At 37.1% G+C, this 16,428-nt stretch overlaps 1 protein-coding gene across 1 annotated transcript in view; it reads left to right on the top strand.

Annotated features, from left to right (window-relative positions):
- The first annotated feature begins 13,538 nt into the window (after positions 1 to 13,538).
- The window catches only part of angpt1 (angiopoietin 1), a 51,818-nt gene continuing 48,928 nt past the window's right edge, over positions 13,539 to 16,428 (top strand). Inside the window, exon 1 of the mRNA XM_052584995.1 lies at positions 13,539 to 14,374. Coding sequence (XP_052440955.1) covers positions 14,021 to 14,374 — 354 coding nt within the window. The 5' untranslated portion in view covers positions 13,539 to 14,020. The remainder of the gene's footprint in view (positions 14,375 to 16,428) is intronic.

The raw sequence follows: 16,428 nt of genomic DNA, 5'->3' as shown, positions 1-16,428 counted from the left end.
AAAACAGAGAGAGTGTCTTGTCTGGCATATTTCAGATTCCAGCCTGACTCAAGTGCTTCCCGCACATCAAAGAACATCTTAGTGTTTTCGAAACTGATGCTGACCAAAGTAATTAACAGAAAGAGACAGTAGTTGTGACCTCTCATCCTTTTAATGTGCACTGTTATTTTGAGAGAGATTCCCTCTGACCCACAGACACGTTATTTTGAGATATCTGCTCTTGCAATAAACTGGCTGTTTGACATTCTTTTGTGAATTCATCTTAATATGATACTTCCATAAAAAATATTTTAATTCAACTCATTCTTAAACTGTTTTGTATACAGCAAGCAATACGACCTGAGTTGTGCTTCACAATGAAAGCGGATAATGAAAGTTTGAGCTAAGTTTTCAGCATAACAACTGGAAACAAAGTGTTGGACTGTGCAAATACAACATTAGTGCTTTGGGAAATATTAATAACGTGTATCTGGACTGTATTGGTAACACACTTTGCTTTTGGCTGGCTTTGAGAAAGGTTCGGAAGTATCAGAATTATGATTGTACTTCCTTTGGTTGTCTGTTCTTTACCTGGTTCTTGGCATTCAGTCTGCTCAGAATGGGTCAAAACATCTCCCTCCATGATCTCCCTCATCGGTCTCCAAAATGTTTCTATCAATCATCATTTTCTTTCCTGTTAGAGACTGATGTGTTTAAAATGTTGGTGCTCATATCCAAATCTCTCTGTGGAAAATATTAATATTCTATTCTTTGTTTTATTTCCTCTTGCAGGATATGATCTGTTTTAAGTTTTAAACGGATGTCATATGAATGATGTTTGAAAGACTTTCCTTCTTTTTTTTCCCATTGCATTTCATTTCATTGCAGTCTTTGGCGCTTGATTTGAAAGTGTAGATTTTAACTGCAAATTCATTTGTTGGTGCACATCTAATATTTGTGATTCCACAAAAGTGATTGAAAATAGTATTTAATTTGTGCCGCTTAAACTTAATTGTCAAAAAAAAAAAAAAAAAAAAAGAAAAGCAAGGGTTAAGGTTAAAAGTAAAAAGTTGAATAAAAAAGGAAAGCACGATTTATAAAAAAAAGCTTTTATGTGTGTGTGTGTGTGTGTGTGTGTGTGTGTGTGTGTGTGTGTGTGTTTGGAGTATCTAAATAGATTATTTGACTGTTTTACAAGAAAATACTTTTTCAGCCTTCTTAATTTAATTTTTTTTAAAGATTTTATTTGCCATTTCTTTGTAATTACTTGTTAAATGACCAGTTTCTACTAAAAATGTAGTATTTTTATTGTTATTATTATTATTATTATTGTTATTATTATTATTTATTTTTATTTTTATAAGATCTTTTCTCTATAAAATATTAATAATACTGAGATACAAATAAATGCCCCCCTCCTCACCCTCTCTTAATATGGCATTTAAAAATGTTTTAATAAAATTTGTGTTATTCACTAATGTGTGCTTGCTACCATAACTAGTTGAGGCACTAATTAAAGCAATAAAAGACTTCCCTTTTGACAGACTGTAAGTAAACATTTGGGCTCCAGCTAGTTTTGAGAACCTGTCGATTTGAATTTTTTTAAACAAGTAACATAGTTACCCATCTGTGCAAACTAGGAAATGTTCTCTCTAACAAGCTCCTACTTCGGTAAACTGTCAGAAAACTAAGATCAACAAATACAAGCCTGTTTGATTGCCTGACCCAAGGTCACAGGGTTATGCACCATGTGTTGGGGCATTTGTGCTTTTTTTCCTTGCAAATTAGATTTTATTTATTTTTTCAGGCTAAAGGACTTGCATACATAGAGTATATAACATATTTTGTGAGTAACCACAGATGGACATTTAACCTGGAGGCCATATGCACTACAGTAGTTTATTTACAACTTGTCTTGTAAAAAATACGCTGAACAAAGTATGGTGAGAGTTTCTAGTGCCACACCAACATATGTAAATGTTTAATCAGTTGTTTTTAGATGGGGACCCTTTTTTGTTCCTGGACCTCTAGTGGTCTTTGAGTTGATTGATAAATGAAAATAAACAAAAACAGACCTATAAATGAAGTTTATTTATAGAATGAATCATCTTGTGGCAATGAAATTAATGGTGAAATTTTGTCCACTATCTGAAAAAATTTGAAAAAGCATTGCTCTAAAAGAAAATAGCTCATTCTAACCGTAAACTATGGGCGTTAAGCGGTTCTGGTTTTAGTAGCATTAATATTTTGGATGTGTGATGGCTGATATATGGCTTAAGTCATAAAACGTAGCCTCCTAGCAAAGATGTGTTGATCTGTCATGCAATGCGTGTTTTGCATTGCGGTTAATGGTTTTAGGTCTCCAATGTGTTATAAGGGCCTCACAAAGAGGTGTCAGCTATCTGACCTTATTGTGTTTGAGCAATAAAAAGCATCCCCAACACTGACGCAATGACTCCTTTAATAGATCACCATCATATTCTGAGGAACTGCCCCACGACTAGGTTCAGAGGTGCTCAGAATTCACTTGGGCTCAATTTCATTATCGTTCGTCTCCATCAAGTTTGCAAGGGTCTATAAATGTCTACAGTAATAAGAAAGATGACTCAAGGGATGGACCGGCTCTCAACACAGTATTCACTGAAAAATTTATTTATTTTCCCACTGATGTTAGTCATAGCATTTGTTACGGGGATTTCACCTTTTGACCAGAAGCAAAGCATGTTTTCTTGGCTCAGTTTTTTTCTCTAAGAATGCCTTGTAGTGCAATAAAATGCTGTATAATGCAAAGCATAATGTATGGCTGCTCCTTCATGAAATATCTTTTTGATTAATGGCTTTTGTGTTGGATTGTATTTGAAAGGCTCACTTGGCTCAGTCTCATTTCTGTCTGTTGATTCCAGGATATAAAGGTTGAAACCTCAGCAAATGTGGGAGCAGGTGGCCTTCACATGCAATGTTTGATATCCAAAGAACTTAGAGACTTCTGTACTTTTGTAATGCATTATTTATCCAGAGCAATTTATGTATTTATCAGTACATTCACTTTATGAAATTCAAACCTTCAAATGATTTTGGTGTTGATAGTACCATGGTCTATATAGGTGTCACTCAACTATAGATTAAAGGGTTAAAATTCACTCTACCCCATTTAGATTTGGCATACATTTTCAGTGATGGGATTGCAATCAGCTTGCACCACATTAAAAGCACGGTGTAAATGCAGTAGGGGCAGATTCTGACAACATTTCACTAAAGTGTAAACTCTTTTCAATTTTTTTAAATTATTTCAAATGGACAAAGCCTTTTAAAAAATATGTGAATTTTTGGGGGAATAACGCAACCTATCTACGTGGCGCTTTCTATTTTATGTGGGTAAGTGCGTATCTGTGTCTGATCGCGCACGCACACACACACACACACACATACACACACACATTAATGCAATGTGTAAGGGGGCCCATGTTTTCTTCTGCTGCTGGTGGGAATCAATAGGCACTAACAGATTGAAATGCAATTGGCGAAAACATGCAATTGAAACAAATTCCTTTAACGCAAACTTTAGCCTTCTTATTCTATCAATGGGTCAATATCTGGGTGGGATAATAATGAAACCAAAAACAAAACAATTGAATCTTCTTAGTTTCCTGAAAGAATGCACAATAGAGCTTACCGTGTCAAGGACATGTCAAAATACAGAGAGACTCTGTGAAAGTGATTTGTGTGATGTGTCCAATGACTTACTTTTGCTTGACATTCCAGGGCACTGAGTTAAAAAACATATCACAAAGAATCAGACTTTTCATCTGGAATCGAATGAAAATGTTCCCGTTCAATTAAATATTAAAGAAGGTTGCTTTAATATGGTCACATTTCAGCCGCATATTTTATTGTAAAACAATCTGAGATCATTTGACATTAATTTGTGTTTTAAAAAAAGCATGTCAGAGAATAAAATTTGAAGATGAAAAGTTGTGACTTATTGTTTTATTACAATCACAAAGAAGTCCCATTAGAGCTTTGATTTGCTCCATCCTCTATATTGTCACACCTAGATATTGGGACCTTTGCACTTATTTGGAATCAAATAAAATGGTTTTTGGACATATCGCCATGTTCCCAGGTTCCACAAGGCCTCACTTTTTCTTGGGTGTCAAGTGGCCTTTTGAGTGGGGGGAATATGAATGAATATGAGTGCACAAATGTTTCATCAAGCATGTACATGAAAAGCCATGCTGCTTTCATACCGCTATTTTAGATAGGCAGCAGTTAGGGTTTTCAAAACGAAATATTTACTTAAATTTTATGAAGATGTAATGCAAGCTTAAGGGTTAAGGAGGTCATTTGTCTAGACTGTTTTCAAGCTCTGACAATGCAGGTGTTTAGGTTTGAAATGGCCTTTGCTAAATGATTTTTAGAGTTGGTGAGACTCTTAAGAGGCTTGTTTTATAATGTCTAACTTGAGTGTGTTTATTGACTTGCCACAATTTTTCATTTGGCTCCATTCATATTCTATAGTATAATGACTGTTTGGGTGAACACACAGCCTTTCTGTATGCCTGTTTCAGTGAAACACAACCTTTTCAAAACCTTGCCAGATAATTACCACAATTTACAACAATCAAACTTGACTGAATGACATGACAAATTATATATGTATTTAAAAAGCATGCATTGTATACACAATAAAAACACACTGCTCAACAGAGACCAAAGATTTGAAAACGTATTACACTACTGATCAAAAGATTGGGGTTAGTAAATTTTTGGTAGCACTTTATTTTACAGTCCTGTTCCTCATATACATACTATGTACTTATTATAGTAATTACAATAACTATGTAATAACTAGGTACTAATTCTGAACCTACCCCTAAACCTAACCCTACCCCATGTAGTTATCTTGTGTTACCAGAACTTTCTTAGATACATGTACTTATATTGTACTTACAGTGTATTTAAGTACACGTACTGTAAAATAAAGTTCAACCAAATTTTTTTTATACATATATATTTTTTTCATTTATATGTTTTTGTGTCAGCAAAAAATGCATTACATATATCAGAAGTTACAGTAAGCACATTTATAATGATTCAAAATATTTCAATTTCAGCTAAATGCTGATCTTTTGGACTTCCTAGCCTGTCCAAACTGCTAGCATCACCTTTAAAGGATGATGTATTCTGTGGGGTCTGTAATGCTTAATGATGCCCTTATGGCCTGCTGATGGAGGGATGGGACAGAAACGGCATTGTTTTAGAGCTTTGTCAGACTCCGTAAGTTTTTATGTGAGAGAGGAAAATAGCTTTTATTGTTATGTTCTTGTTCTTGTTAGCATAAAAGGGATTTAGCATTAGTTTTCCCAGTGTATTATCCAAACTCGGACAAAACAGACTGCTTGTCTTTACAACAATGTAGATGTTCCAAGTAATATGCAATCAGCACATCATAAGTTTTAGGCTCAAGAGCAGAGTTGGGAAAAACTTTGAATCAGTTATTGGGAATTTAAATCAATTGCATTCGCACATCATTGTGAATTGCACTGAATAGCAACTAGAATAAAATCTGCACAGTCACACAACACAAAGAACAGAAATAGAACCCCCCCCCCCCCCCCCAATTCATAAACTGTCTGTTTGCTACCTTCAAATTAAGTTCAGTAATTGAATTTAAAACTCATTCTAAGTTTAATCTTGAATAACGTGATCATGGTGGACAAGCATGGGTGTATCAGTTTTGGGGTGTTTCATACTACATGAGTAATATCCACAGAATATGTGTGACCTGAAGTCATTGTGCTCTCAACAACCAAATGTGTGTGATCTCACACACTAATGCTTGATCTGATATTGAAAATGTTGTAGATGCAGTTTTCAAGTACTAGGAAACAGTATATAAAACCATTTCAGCATGAAGTCATGACCCTCCCTTGTATAAGATGACAAGCGGCGTTCCAGGCGCAGAAAATCCACCTTGACAAATGGCATCATGTTTAGAGTAGTAACCAAACCAACTGCAAAAACACAAGCCAACAATTAGCTGAGTAAGAAGATAGCCAGGATTCATACGATGTCAAACCTGTGTATGATCTCAGCTGATTCCACCCAGGATAACCACAGAAAAGTTCTTCAATTAGTGAACTTGGAGATAAATGTGCGTCAGCCAGTGGTCCAGAGCCACTTAAATGTGCTGCTACTCTCCCATCTGTCCTCACAGAGGATCAAATTACCATACGGGGTGAAGTGGAAAAGAGTGACAGACCTCCATCCCTGACAGCAGAGTATCACACAGAGATCTGAGTGCTCTGATTAGTGGGTAGTGCGTGTAATCAGGGAAACCCAATGCATGGAACTGCCTCAAACCACAGAAGACAGTGCAGCATGTTCCCTTAATTACTGATGAAAATTCCTTGATGGTGACTGTAGGAGTGTGGGAAGAGTGATGGTGAAGTAGTTTTACCAGGTGGCCCACCTTTCCCTGCAGGCTTGATTTGTAATGAAGTTTTGGAATTGTAGTTTAGTGGTTAGCACAGTCATGGTGCTCAAGGGAAATGCAGGTTTGAATTGTTCTGATGCTGTTCAGCTCATTTTTCTTGTCTCATCTCTAGTTTTAATGTTAATAAATTGGCAAAAAGAGAAAAAAAGAAATTGCTTTCTGTTTTCTGATGGACCACTTTTAAAAGGCTTTTTAGATTCAGGTTAATCAGAATAATGTATTAATTTCGTGGCCTAATGGATAGAGAGTCGGACTTGTAACATGAAGTTTGTGGGTTCGAGTCTCAAGCCTAATAGGGACTGTAGGTGGAAAGAGTGAATGTACAACGCTCTCTTCCACCCTCAATACCACGACTGAGGTGAGAACTTTGAGCAAGGCACTGAACCACCAACTGCTCTCCAGACACCGCAGCATTGGCGCTGCATGCTGCTCCAGGTATGTGCGTGCGTGCATGCGTGCATGCATGCGTGTGTGTGTGCTGGTCACCATACATCCCATCACTTTCACTTTAGTAAAAAAATAAATTAAAAAATCCTTAAAGAGCGGGTGAAATGCTCGTTTTCACTCAATATCCTGGTAATCTTGAGTACCTATAGCGTAGTACTGCATCCTTCATAACTCCAAATAGTTTTATTATATTTATAAAAGAAAGATAGTCTGTACCGTTTTTTTCCCAGAAAAACACGAGCGGCTGGGGGAGTGACGTGTGGGCGGAGCTAAAGAATCACGAGCTCGAGTAGGCTTTTGCGTTGAGAGCGTGTGGAAGCTGTGACATTATCGTGAGGGTAAAACCATCATCCAAAACAAACCATGGCTTACAGTCAGATTCAGTGTATATTTATGATCCAGAATCAGATCCAGAGGCTGAAAATGAACGAGAGCAGCAGCAGCAACGACGTCTTTATGTGGTATGTATTGAAACTGTATATATTTGCTTAGCGGTTTTGGAAAATGACTAAGTTCCACTTTATGTCGTCTTTTGTGTTTTATGTTTGTGTTTTATGTCTTATGTTTTTTTTTTTAGCTGTACATGTGGAAAGTGCAGTTTGATGACAACATCGCATATTGTTTACTTGATGTGCCTACGCGCCGATAGCTAAGTTAATAACACAGAGATATTTGAAGCAGTTTTACTCACCGCCTGTGGTTCCAACACACGATCGTGACCCTTTTTCGTTGGGACTGGATTATCCTTAAGAAATAAACGATACGCAAATCCGGCGTTAAACTGGGCCTTGTTTGTAAAACAAGCATCTTCGAAATGCAGGGAACAAACAAAAACACTTGCACAGCTCCGTTGATGCTCTGTAAAAATAAACTCCATCCACTGGTCACTTAATGCTGTTTTTTTTTTTTTTTTTGGTAATCTGTGCAGGGTTGTCTTGCCCTGGCAACCAAAAACACACTTCTTTTGTGACATTTCGCTCTCGTTCTGATCAGTGAATTGCTCTGCTCTACGGGAGCGTGCGCTCTTCTGGCAGAAGTGCCCTAAGGACCCATATAAGGAAATTCCGCTCCATCTAACGTCACACAGACCCATATTCTAATAAAACTTTCCGAAACTTGTGACAAACCGGAAGGAGTATTTTGGGAACAAAAATACTCCTTCAAACGTACAACTTAATTTTTGAAACTTTGTCCATGTTTAGCATGGGAATCCAACTCTTTAACAGTGTAAGTAACTCAGTATGCATGAAATAGCATTTCACCCCCCCCCCCCCCTTAATTTCTATGAAAAAAATGACCAGTAAATGCCAAATCTTTAACATAAAGTTACATTGTAATTTTTACAGATTACCTGTACATTAACAGTACAAAATGTGATACAATAATGTTAATGTACTAAATTACAACATTTAGCTTTTTACATTTAGTATAACATTCGTGTAATAAAAATCCCTAAAGTACATAACAGAACTTTAAACAGTTGTTTTAATGAAAATTGTAATATTATACATTAAGTGATTTATAACTTGTTTTACTCCCAAAAACTGTATATTCAACAGTATTTTACTATCAAATTATTTAAACTGACTGCTTAATTTTGTTAAAATTTTTCACTGTATAACCATTTAACTTTTTTTTTTTTTTTTTACTGTAGCATTTATTTGTCTTTTACCATACAATTTTTACATGAGCTTATTTCCAAGTCCAAATTTGACTTTGGGGACATTTACCAGTTGTTTTTCTATTGATTAGATACACACAAAGTCTGAAATTAGCACTTGCTAAATGTACCTATTGAAACTCCAATATTAATAGTTTAAATTGCAAAGTATGACAGCATGGTCTTCAATTCTCTAATAATAACTTTACCTGAGTGGATAATTCATCATTAGAAATTGTTCTTATTTTGCCTCCATTTCGCTCTTCTTTCTTTCCAAGTCCATGTCATTGTAGCGTGCAGGTTCTGTTGAAGTACGGGAAATGCATGTTGACCTTAGGGAGGGAGTCAGATGAGGTATGGTTCCAGATTCTTTGTAAACACTCTTATGAGGAGCAGCTCCTCCCGTGGTCTGGAAAGATAAGATACCAACAGCAGCAAGCACTTGTTTTAGAACAGCCTTGATCAAAGAGATTACGAGCACTAACAGAGCTGAGAACTTAAACATTCTGGCTTTGAATGTGCAATGATCTCAGACATCATACATCAGCGAGCACATGAGATGAAGCCTCCACGCACAGCTCACAACAAGATAGATCTCCAGTTTTGAGGAAATGTCAAGTTTTATTGGGAATCCTAGTCCTACAGTAGCTTTCATTTATTTATTGCCCGTAAACTACCTGTTAGCATTACCATTTACAGTAAGTCAGTGGCAGTAGATGTCACACACAGTCTGAAAAGTACATGGACTAGATGTTGACATCGTTTTATGCTACTTGTTTGATTACTGTACAGTATGTTGACTACAATTTACCAAATAACTAAAAATGATTCTTTAATCAATCTCATGTCATTCAAATTCTGAATGACGTTTTCTGACAAAGGTGAGAGTATAGAGCTCTGGACATGATTTGCAGGGGAGGAAAACAAATTGTGTGCATGAATTATGAATCCAATGCCATGAATTATTAATTTGTTCCTTCTAGAAAATGTGGGCATGTTGTAATACTTAATTAATAATTAATTACGCAGTCATGAGATAATTAATTTATAAAATCTTAATTTGTGGCCACAATTTCTTCTTTTTTTTTCTTCTTTTTTTTCTGCATGCCAAATTAGTAAATCAGGACTTTTTTATTTAGTACATTTCGGTCTCTTAAAAAATCTCTTTAAAACTCAAATATGCCATAGAATATCAATGTTAAAATTAATAGCTATTTTTAAATCAGTAGTTATTACTGAGTTTGCAACTGTGAGAAAGCCAAGCAAATTATGTTTTTAGTGGAAACTAAATCTGTTAAAGGGGTCATATCATAAATAAAAAATAAAAAAAAGATGGACATTTCTGCAACTTTCTGATGGCAGACATATGTAGATTAACAGATCAGAAACTTTATTGATTATATCAGTCTGACTTTAATCCTTGGTCACCTTTCATCTTCAGCTGTTTTCTGAATATCATGACAGGATGGAAGCTTTTCAGAAAGGCTGATGTATGTTGTTGCCAAATGAGGGGCAGCTAAACACTATACACTTTGAGGTGTAAAAAAATCCATTAACAAAATATCATGTTAAATTATTGCACTTATAGTAATAATGCTTGCATCTGTCTCTGTGTGACCTCAGCACATCTGGGCACTGTAATCAAGACTATAAACAGAGATGTGCTGTATAGCTTTTGAAGGACAGGTACAAGAGTGCACATTCCTTAAACTTGACATGAACTTTAGCATCAGTAAGGAAGACAGAGCGTTGCTTTGACATACCCAGACCTCAGTATGCTCTATTGGTTTGGCCCAAGAGAACTGGTTTGAGATGAGCTGTCCACAGCAGGGGTTTGAGACTAATAGCTGCTGGTGTCATTCTTCCAACAGTTTACAATTTATGACATCATCCCGGTCGTCATGTGCCACGCCGGGCTGTTTAAAGAATCAATCAAATCATCTGTCCTAAAGAATTAGACTAAGGTGCGAGAATGCAGACTAAACATGTCTTTCTCTTCACTTTTCTTTCTCTTTCGGACTCATGGACATGTCACATGCTATACACTCTCTTTTACTCCTCCTCTTTTATTTCTGTCTTTTCTTTTATCCTTTTAGCGATCCAATTCATTTTCCCTGTGCATCCACTTAAAGCCACTTGTGTTTCTTTGAACTTGGATTTCTTACTGAAGATGGTTGCATAGTCACCACAAAACATAAAAAATGTTAACCAGCCATTGAAATGCCACTTTCAATTGGATGTTTTGAGCTGGCTTTGCTTGATATGCTATCAAATGAGACGTCGAGAGCTTTTAGTGTGACAAATTTGAATGAGGCTGTTTTCCCCCTTGGGGAACCGATGAACTGAGAGGCCTCGGTTATGGATGGGATGAACTGGTCCATTGAAGGCAGAAGAATGCGGCTGTGTGACATATTAGTGCTTGGTAATTATCCATTGAAATGGATGAATAAGTCCGCTGGCAGTGGTTCAGCTCCGTCATCGACAGAAAAACCCCCTGTGAGTAAATGTTTTGCCAGACACTAGCAGCAGGAGAATAATTGAGTCAATGAAGAGCTCATCACGTTCTAATAGCAATTGTTATCTTGGGCAAAATGTTTTTTTTTTTTTTTCTTAGTACAGGCTTCTTTATGCCTTTGCGCTGGAGTCGTCTGCCAACTACAGATTATTTAGTAAAACTGCTACTATTACACTTTTATTGCATTTAGTTAAGTTTACTTGAACATAGATGACCTTTACCATTTGAAACATCTTAAGCAAAAAAAAAAAAAAAGCTGAAAGAACAATATTATACATGCATACTTATGTGATAAATGTGATGGTACACTGTGGTCTGTGATGAAAAAGTTGGGTTTCTAAGCAGTCAAAATGCAGCACGAATAAAATGTTTGTTTTCTCGCAGCATATTCTATGTTTACTTTCTTGCGCAGACTTTGGTGTGTAGATTACACAAGTAAGTAACGACGTGTAAATATCCACAGTTTGTGCATTTCCTTGAAAACTTGAGTGAACGCCAAATTACGTTGGTCTTTGAAGTTCTGACCTACAACACTGTAAACATAATGTAGTGGCTTTGATTCAGTGGGAAACTAAACTTTGTGTTGCTTGTCTTCTAAATCAGTAGCAAACTGGCTTTGCTTCAGGACTCAGATTTTAAACTGAACATCAAGTGGTGACAAAAATGTCCTTACACAATCTAAGATAGAGTATACTGAAATTGACATCAATGCCAAAGACCCAACTATATGCAGATATTATAATATATATTATTTTTACATGTAAGCATTTTCCTAATTGTATGTTGTTTCTACCAATTAAAGATTAATTTATAACAAAATACCTGCACTTGGTTATACATATGGCTTCTGAATTCACTGAATAAAGGAAATGTTTTCTCCTTTCATTTTTTTTTTTTTTTTTTTTTTTTTTGATTTGTCCATCCCATCTTAATTGTTTCGGTTCGCATTGCTTTTCCCCACTTTCCATGACAGTAATTTTGAATTTTTTTTCTATTGCAGTCTGTGATAAAAAAACCTGTGGCCATTTTTGGGCCATAGCCTACCAGAGAAAAATGGTTCTAAATTTACTATGTTTGATTATTTATTTTTTTAATCAGTTGTTATCCTAATCCAAAATTCACATATTTTGCTACTTGTATGGTATTGAGACAGACGCCTATATTGTTAGATATGGGGGTGTGGCGTCAGATTTCAGAGAAATGTTTACTCATGCTTTAAAAGTTAAGGCGTTATTCTGGGCTCTTTATCTTGGTGCGCCTACAACCAATTTAGAAACCGCGAGGAGGAGGGCTGTTATGAGGATTACTGCACTGACTCATTGTCTCATAGTCAGTGTACTAAGAACCATTCAGTCTTTATCTGCCAGCTAGGTTGCCATAGTAGGGGACGGGAAAAAAGCTTGGGGGCTTTAATTGGAACTTGACCTTTGACCTCCTGTCTCCAAACACAGTTTTCTGCCAATTGTTGGGTTTCGTTTTGAGACCAGCTCTTTGTTTTTGTCTCACTATAGTTAGTTGGGTTCAGAGATGAGAAAGCTGGTCCAGGATCAGTGTTAATAGAATGCCTGCTCCAACATAGTGCTGTCTCCTCTGATGATGCAGCTCCTCCATCAGGCCAGTGCTAGATTTCAGTTTTTGTTTTTATGAAAACAAGAGGGAGATGCTGTGAATTGCAGGCTTGTGTTTTTGATGGGAGCCGAGTTTCACAATGTCACATTCCATGTGTTGTTTCACACAATTTTGGGAAGGCTGAAAAAGCTGTTACTAATTTTCTTCTTTGGTGACTAGACTTTGAAACTTTTCTTAAGTTTTAAAGAGACAGATCTATCTATCTGTTTGTCTGTCTATCTATCTGTCTGTCTGTCTGTCATGAAAACCTGACTATTTATTTTCTATAAAACAGAAAATGTAAGTTTTGCAAAATGCTTCTTTTTCCATACAATAAAAGTGGATAATGTCAGGTTATACAAAACTAATATAAAAGTATGACAACAACCTGTCCATGAGACCTGTGCACTGTATTCCAAATCCTCTGAAGCAATATATTAGTTTTATATGAGATATGATATTTTACATATTTATATGAAAATCAAGTGTTTTAACAGCAATGGTCATGTATAAGGCAGAGTCCAACATGGAGTCTTCTCGTGTTCCACAACATGAAGAAGGATAAGTAAGGAAAGACATTAGAATAACTCAATGAGAAACTCTATATATAGTCAAAGTTCATCAGGTGGATGTGTCCGTGTGTATGTTACTGAAGGTTCAGTGTACTGGAGGTAGGGCTACTACACAAACATAGGGTCAGAAAGCTTGTAAAATGATCCTCAAGCACTGAGAACATCCTCTTTGCTGGGGTCCCGCTATGCTCCACTTTCCTTTTCACTCTCTCTCTCACACACACGCACACACACAAACACACACGTACGCACACACATTCCTCTCCAGTCACTGTGAGGGGCAGGCTCAGAGCATGCTAGAAGCCCAGAGCAAAGTCATTCAGTCGCACGGTCACACACAGAGGAAACATAGAGAGAGAGAGAGAGAGAGAGAGAGAGAGAGAGAGAGAGAGAGAGAGCGCCAGGGGAGGTCTGACAACACTCCAGACTACATCTTCATGGACGCTGTCTTGCTTTCTTCATAACTGCACAGCTGCATTTCACATGCACTTCTAGCAACAGTTTCTCAAGGCTTCAGTTTTTCCCCAACTTGATATAAAGACAGGAAGTGTCTTGAGAGCCAGTGACAGGATCAATAATGAGTTCCAGGCAACGGTCCAGTCCGGACGTGATCACCACATGCCCCAGGCCATCCGTACATCTCTGCTCATACTAATTCCACCTGACTTTGGACTGAAGGAACCTAGGGCACCCTGAGACGAACTTTGATATTTGCGACCTCACCCTCCTCTCCAGCTCCTGCCATGTGGTGGGGTTGGTTCTTGTGCCGCTGCTTGTCCCTGGTAGTGCTGCTGGTGGTAGCAGACTGCGGAGGGGCTGAGCAAAGAAGAGGAGCAGAAGAAGGACTCAGAAGCTCCACAGCGAAAGCTAATAGCAGCAGCGGTCGGAGATATCACCGGATCCAACACGGACAGTGTAGCTACACTTTTATCCTTCCGGAGGGTGATGGAGGCGCTTGTCGAGACTTTAAAGCGGGTACGCCGTACAATGCCAATGCACTTCAGCGGGACGCACCTCAACCTGAAGCAGACTTCTCCAACCAAAAGATCCAGCAGCTGGAGCACGTCATGGAGAACTATACGCAGTGGTTGCAAAAGGTGAGTTCTATTAACCTGCACAACGGAGGATCGCACAATTATCGCAATTTCTGCATACACAATTATGGTAGTAGTTGTAGCTTGCGTAAGCTGAGAGGAGTGAATGAACAGCTGTTCTTCAGTAGAGCAGCAGAGACGAAAGATAAGTGTCTTTAAAGTCTGAAATGCAAAGTTTGGTGTGTGAAAACTAAGGATATGCATGTCAGAACTGTTTACGAGTCGAAAGCTGACAGGGATCAGCACCGTTCTTGACGCTGAGCACTTCGACTGTTCGGTTGTCATCTAAAACTGTTTAGACAACAGTGAAGCATCTCAGATGTTTTTTTCTTAACTGCATTCTTGGCCGATGTTCAGATGCCAGATTGTAAGGATGTGTTTTATGGTCACTGCACTATGAGTTTTGCAACGAGGCAGAGTACAAGCTTTACAATAACAGACCTGTCTTATTAAAAGCATCACGTTGGCCACTTTAGCTGTCAGAAACGTGATTTACATCAACATAAATCGCTCTGTTCTGCCGCTGTCTGCTCGCATTGCACGACGTAACCGCCTGGAAGGGGAGTCTCGCTCGAGTAGCGTCTGGCTGATTTTGCAGATGTTCAGGTGGACTCCACACATTGTGTTGATGGCGGGTTGTCAGTCACCCAGATGGTAGTCGGGCGCGCTGTCTCTTTAATGACAGGAAGTCAGAGCAGACCCCCGGGAGAGCTTGAAGGAAGAGCGAGGAGGATCTATGCTTCTATTATAAGTTAAGCTTTAACTGTCCTGGCAGATAGCAGCATGGCTTTCTAATGGTTTCTAAAAGCATCGGCTTGTTCCCAGTCCCTGTACAATCCGCCCTAAATGACTGAGATTTTGTTGTTTTTTGTAAACTTGACAAAGTTGACTGAAATTACATTTATGCAGCAGATTAAAATATATTTTTTTATTAAATATTCGTTTGTTATGGATTAAAACATATTTACTAAATTTCCCCAAAAAATCTGAGAACAACCTTAAAAGTTGGCATTTGTTTAATTTAATTATTGTAATATATTTTAATGATTTAAAAAGAAATAGAAGCATTTTCCATTAGTGGTCTCAGACATTTGGACTTCACTGTATATAGATATTTATTTAAAAATATAATGCCATTTGTTTTGATAGGTGCATGCATTTGTGTAGCAATTTTATTTGCTCCTGTATAAAAGAAAAGTGCTTGATCTTTTAGATTTCTACATAATTACATTTTTATTTCACTATAATTATTATAGTTCAGTTATAATGATTGTACCAGACCGGTCAGTCACTAAGTAGTTAATGGTAATTGCTTCTCAAACAGAAACACCTACAGAAACAACCAAAGGGTTCTTGGCATGGATAACTCATTCTAACATTGACTTTGTCACTTTCATTGGACAAACAAACCATAATTATTTAAAACACACTCTTATTTATCAGTACTGTGATCTTGGTAGTAGTCTTGGCAGTAGTCTGAGATTAATTATTTGAATCTGTTTATTTTCATAAAACAAAACCTGAACTTTTAACATATATGATGGATTACATGAAGAGTTTGAAATTAATTGTCCTTAACAATGTCATTTAGATATCTCAAACTCAAGTTTCTCTTTCCTTCTTTTTATTTTCTCGAGTATAGTGTACGTGTACACTAAATGTTAAACCATTTGTAACCTGTTTCATGCTCAATTTTTGTTCAATTAAATCAGAATCAGAATCTTTATTGTCATTATACATAAAGTACAACGAAATGATGTGCAATCCTATTTAAGTGGAAAAATAAGATGTAATGACTCAGTGTTACGTAATAATGGAATGGGTGGCCCCTGTCCGTTTTTTAAAAAGAATCTAACGTGATGCTTTTAAGTAAAATTCATGGCTGCAGCATGAACATCATTCTGTTGATCTAAAGGGTTCCTTCCAAACAGTCAAATTCCACTTGCTTTTCTCTTTCTATTCTTTTCTTCATTTTGCAACGCCGTCCAACTTAATTATACTGAAGGATATAAAACAGCTACAGAATAGTATTTACAGACACTTGTAAGATCCTTTTT

The sequence above is a fragment of the Carassius gibelio genome, chromosome B19 (genome assembly GCF_023724105.1).
Source record: "Carassius gibelio isolate Cgi1373 ecotype wild population from Czech Republic chromosome B19, carGib1.2-hapl.c, whole genome shotgun sequence".
NCBI classification, from domain to species: Eukaryota; Metazoa; Chordata; class Actinopteri; order Cypriniformes; family Cyprinidae; genus Carassius; species Carassius gibelio.
The sequence above is the reverse complement of the archived record's forward strand: the minus strand, read 5'-3'. Positions and strand labels throughout refer to the sequence as shown.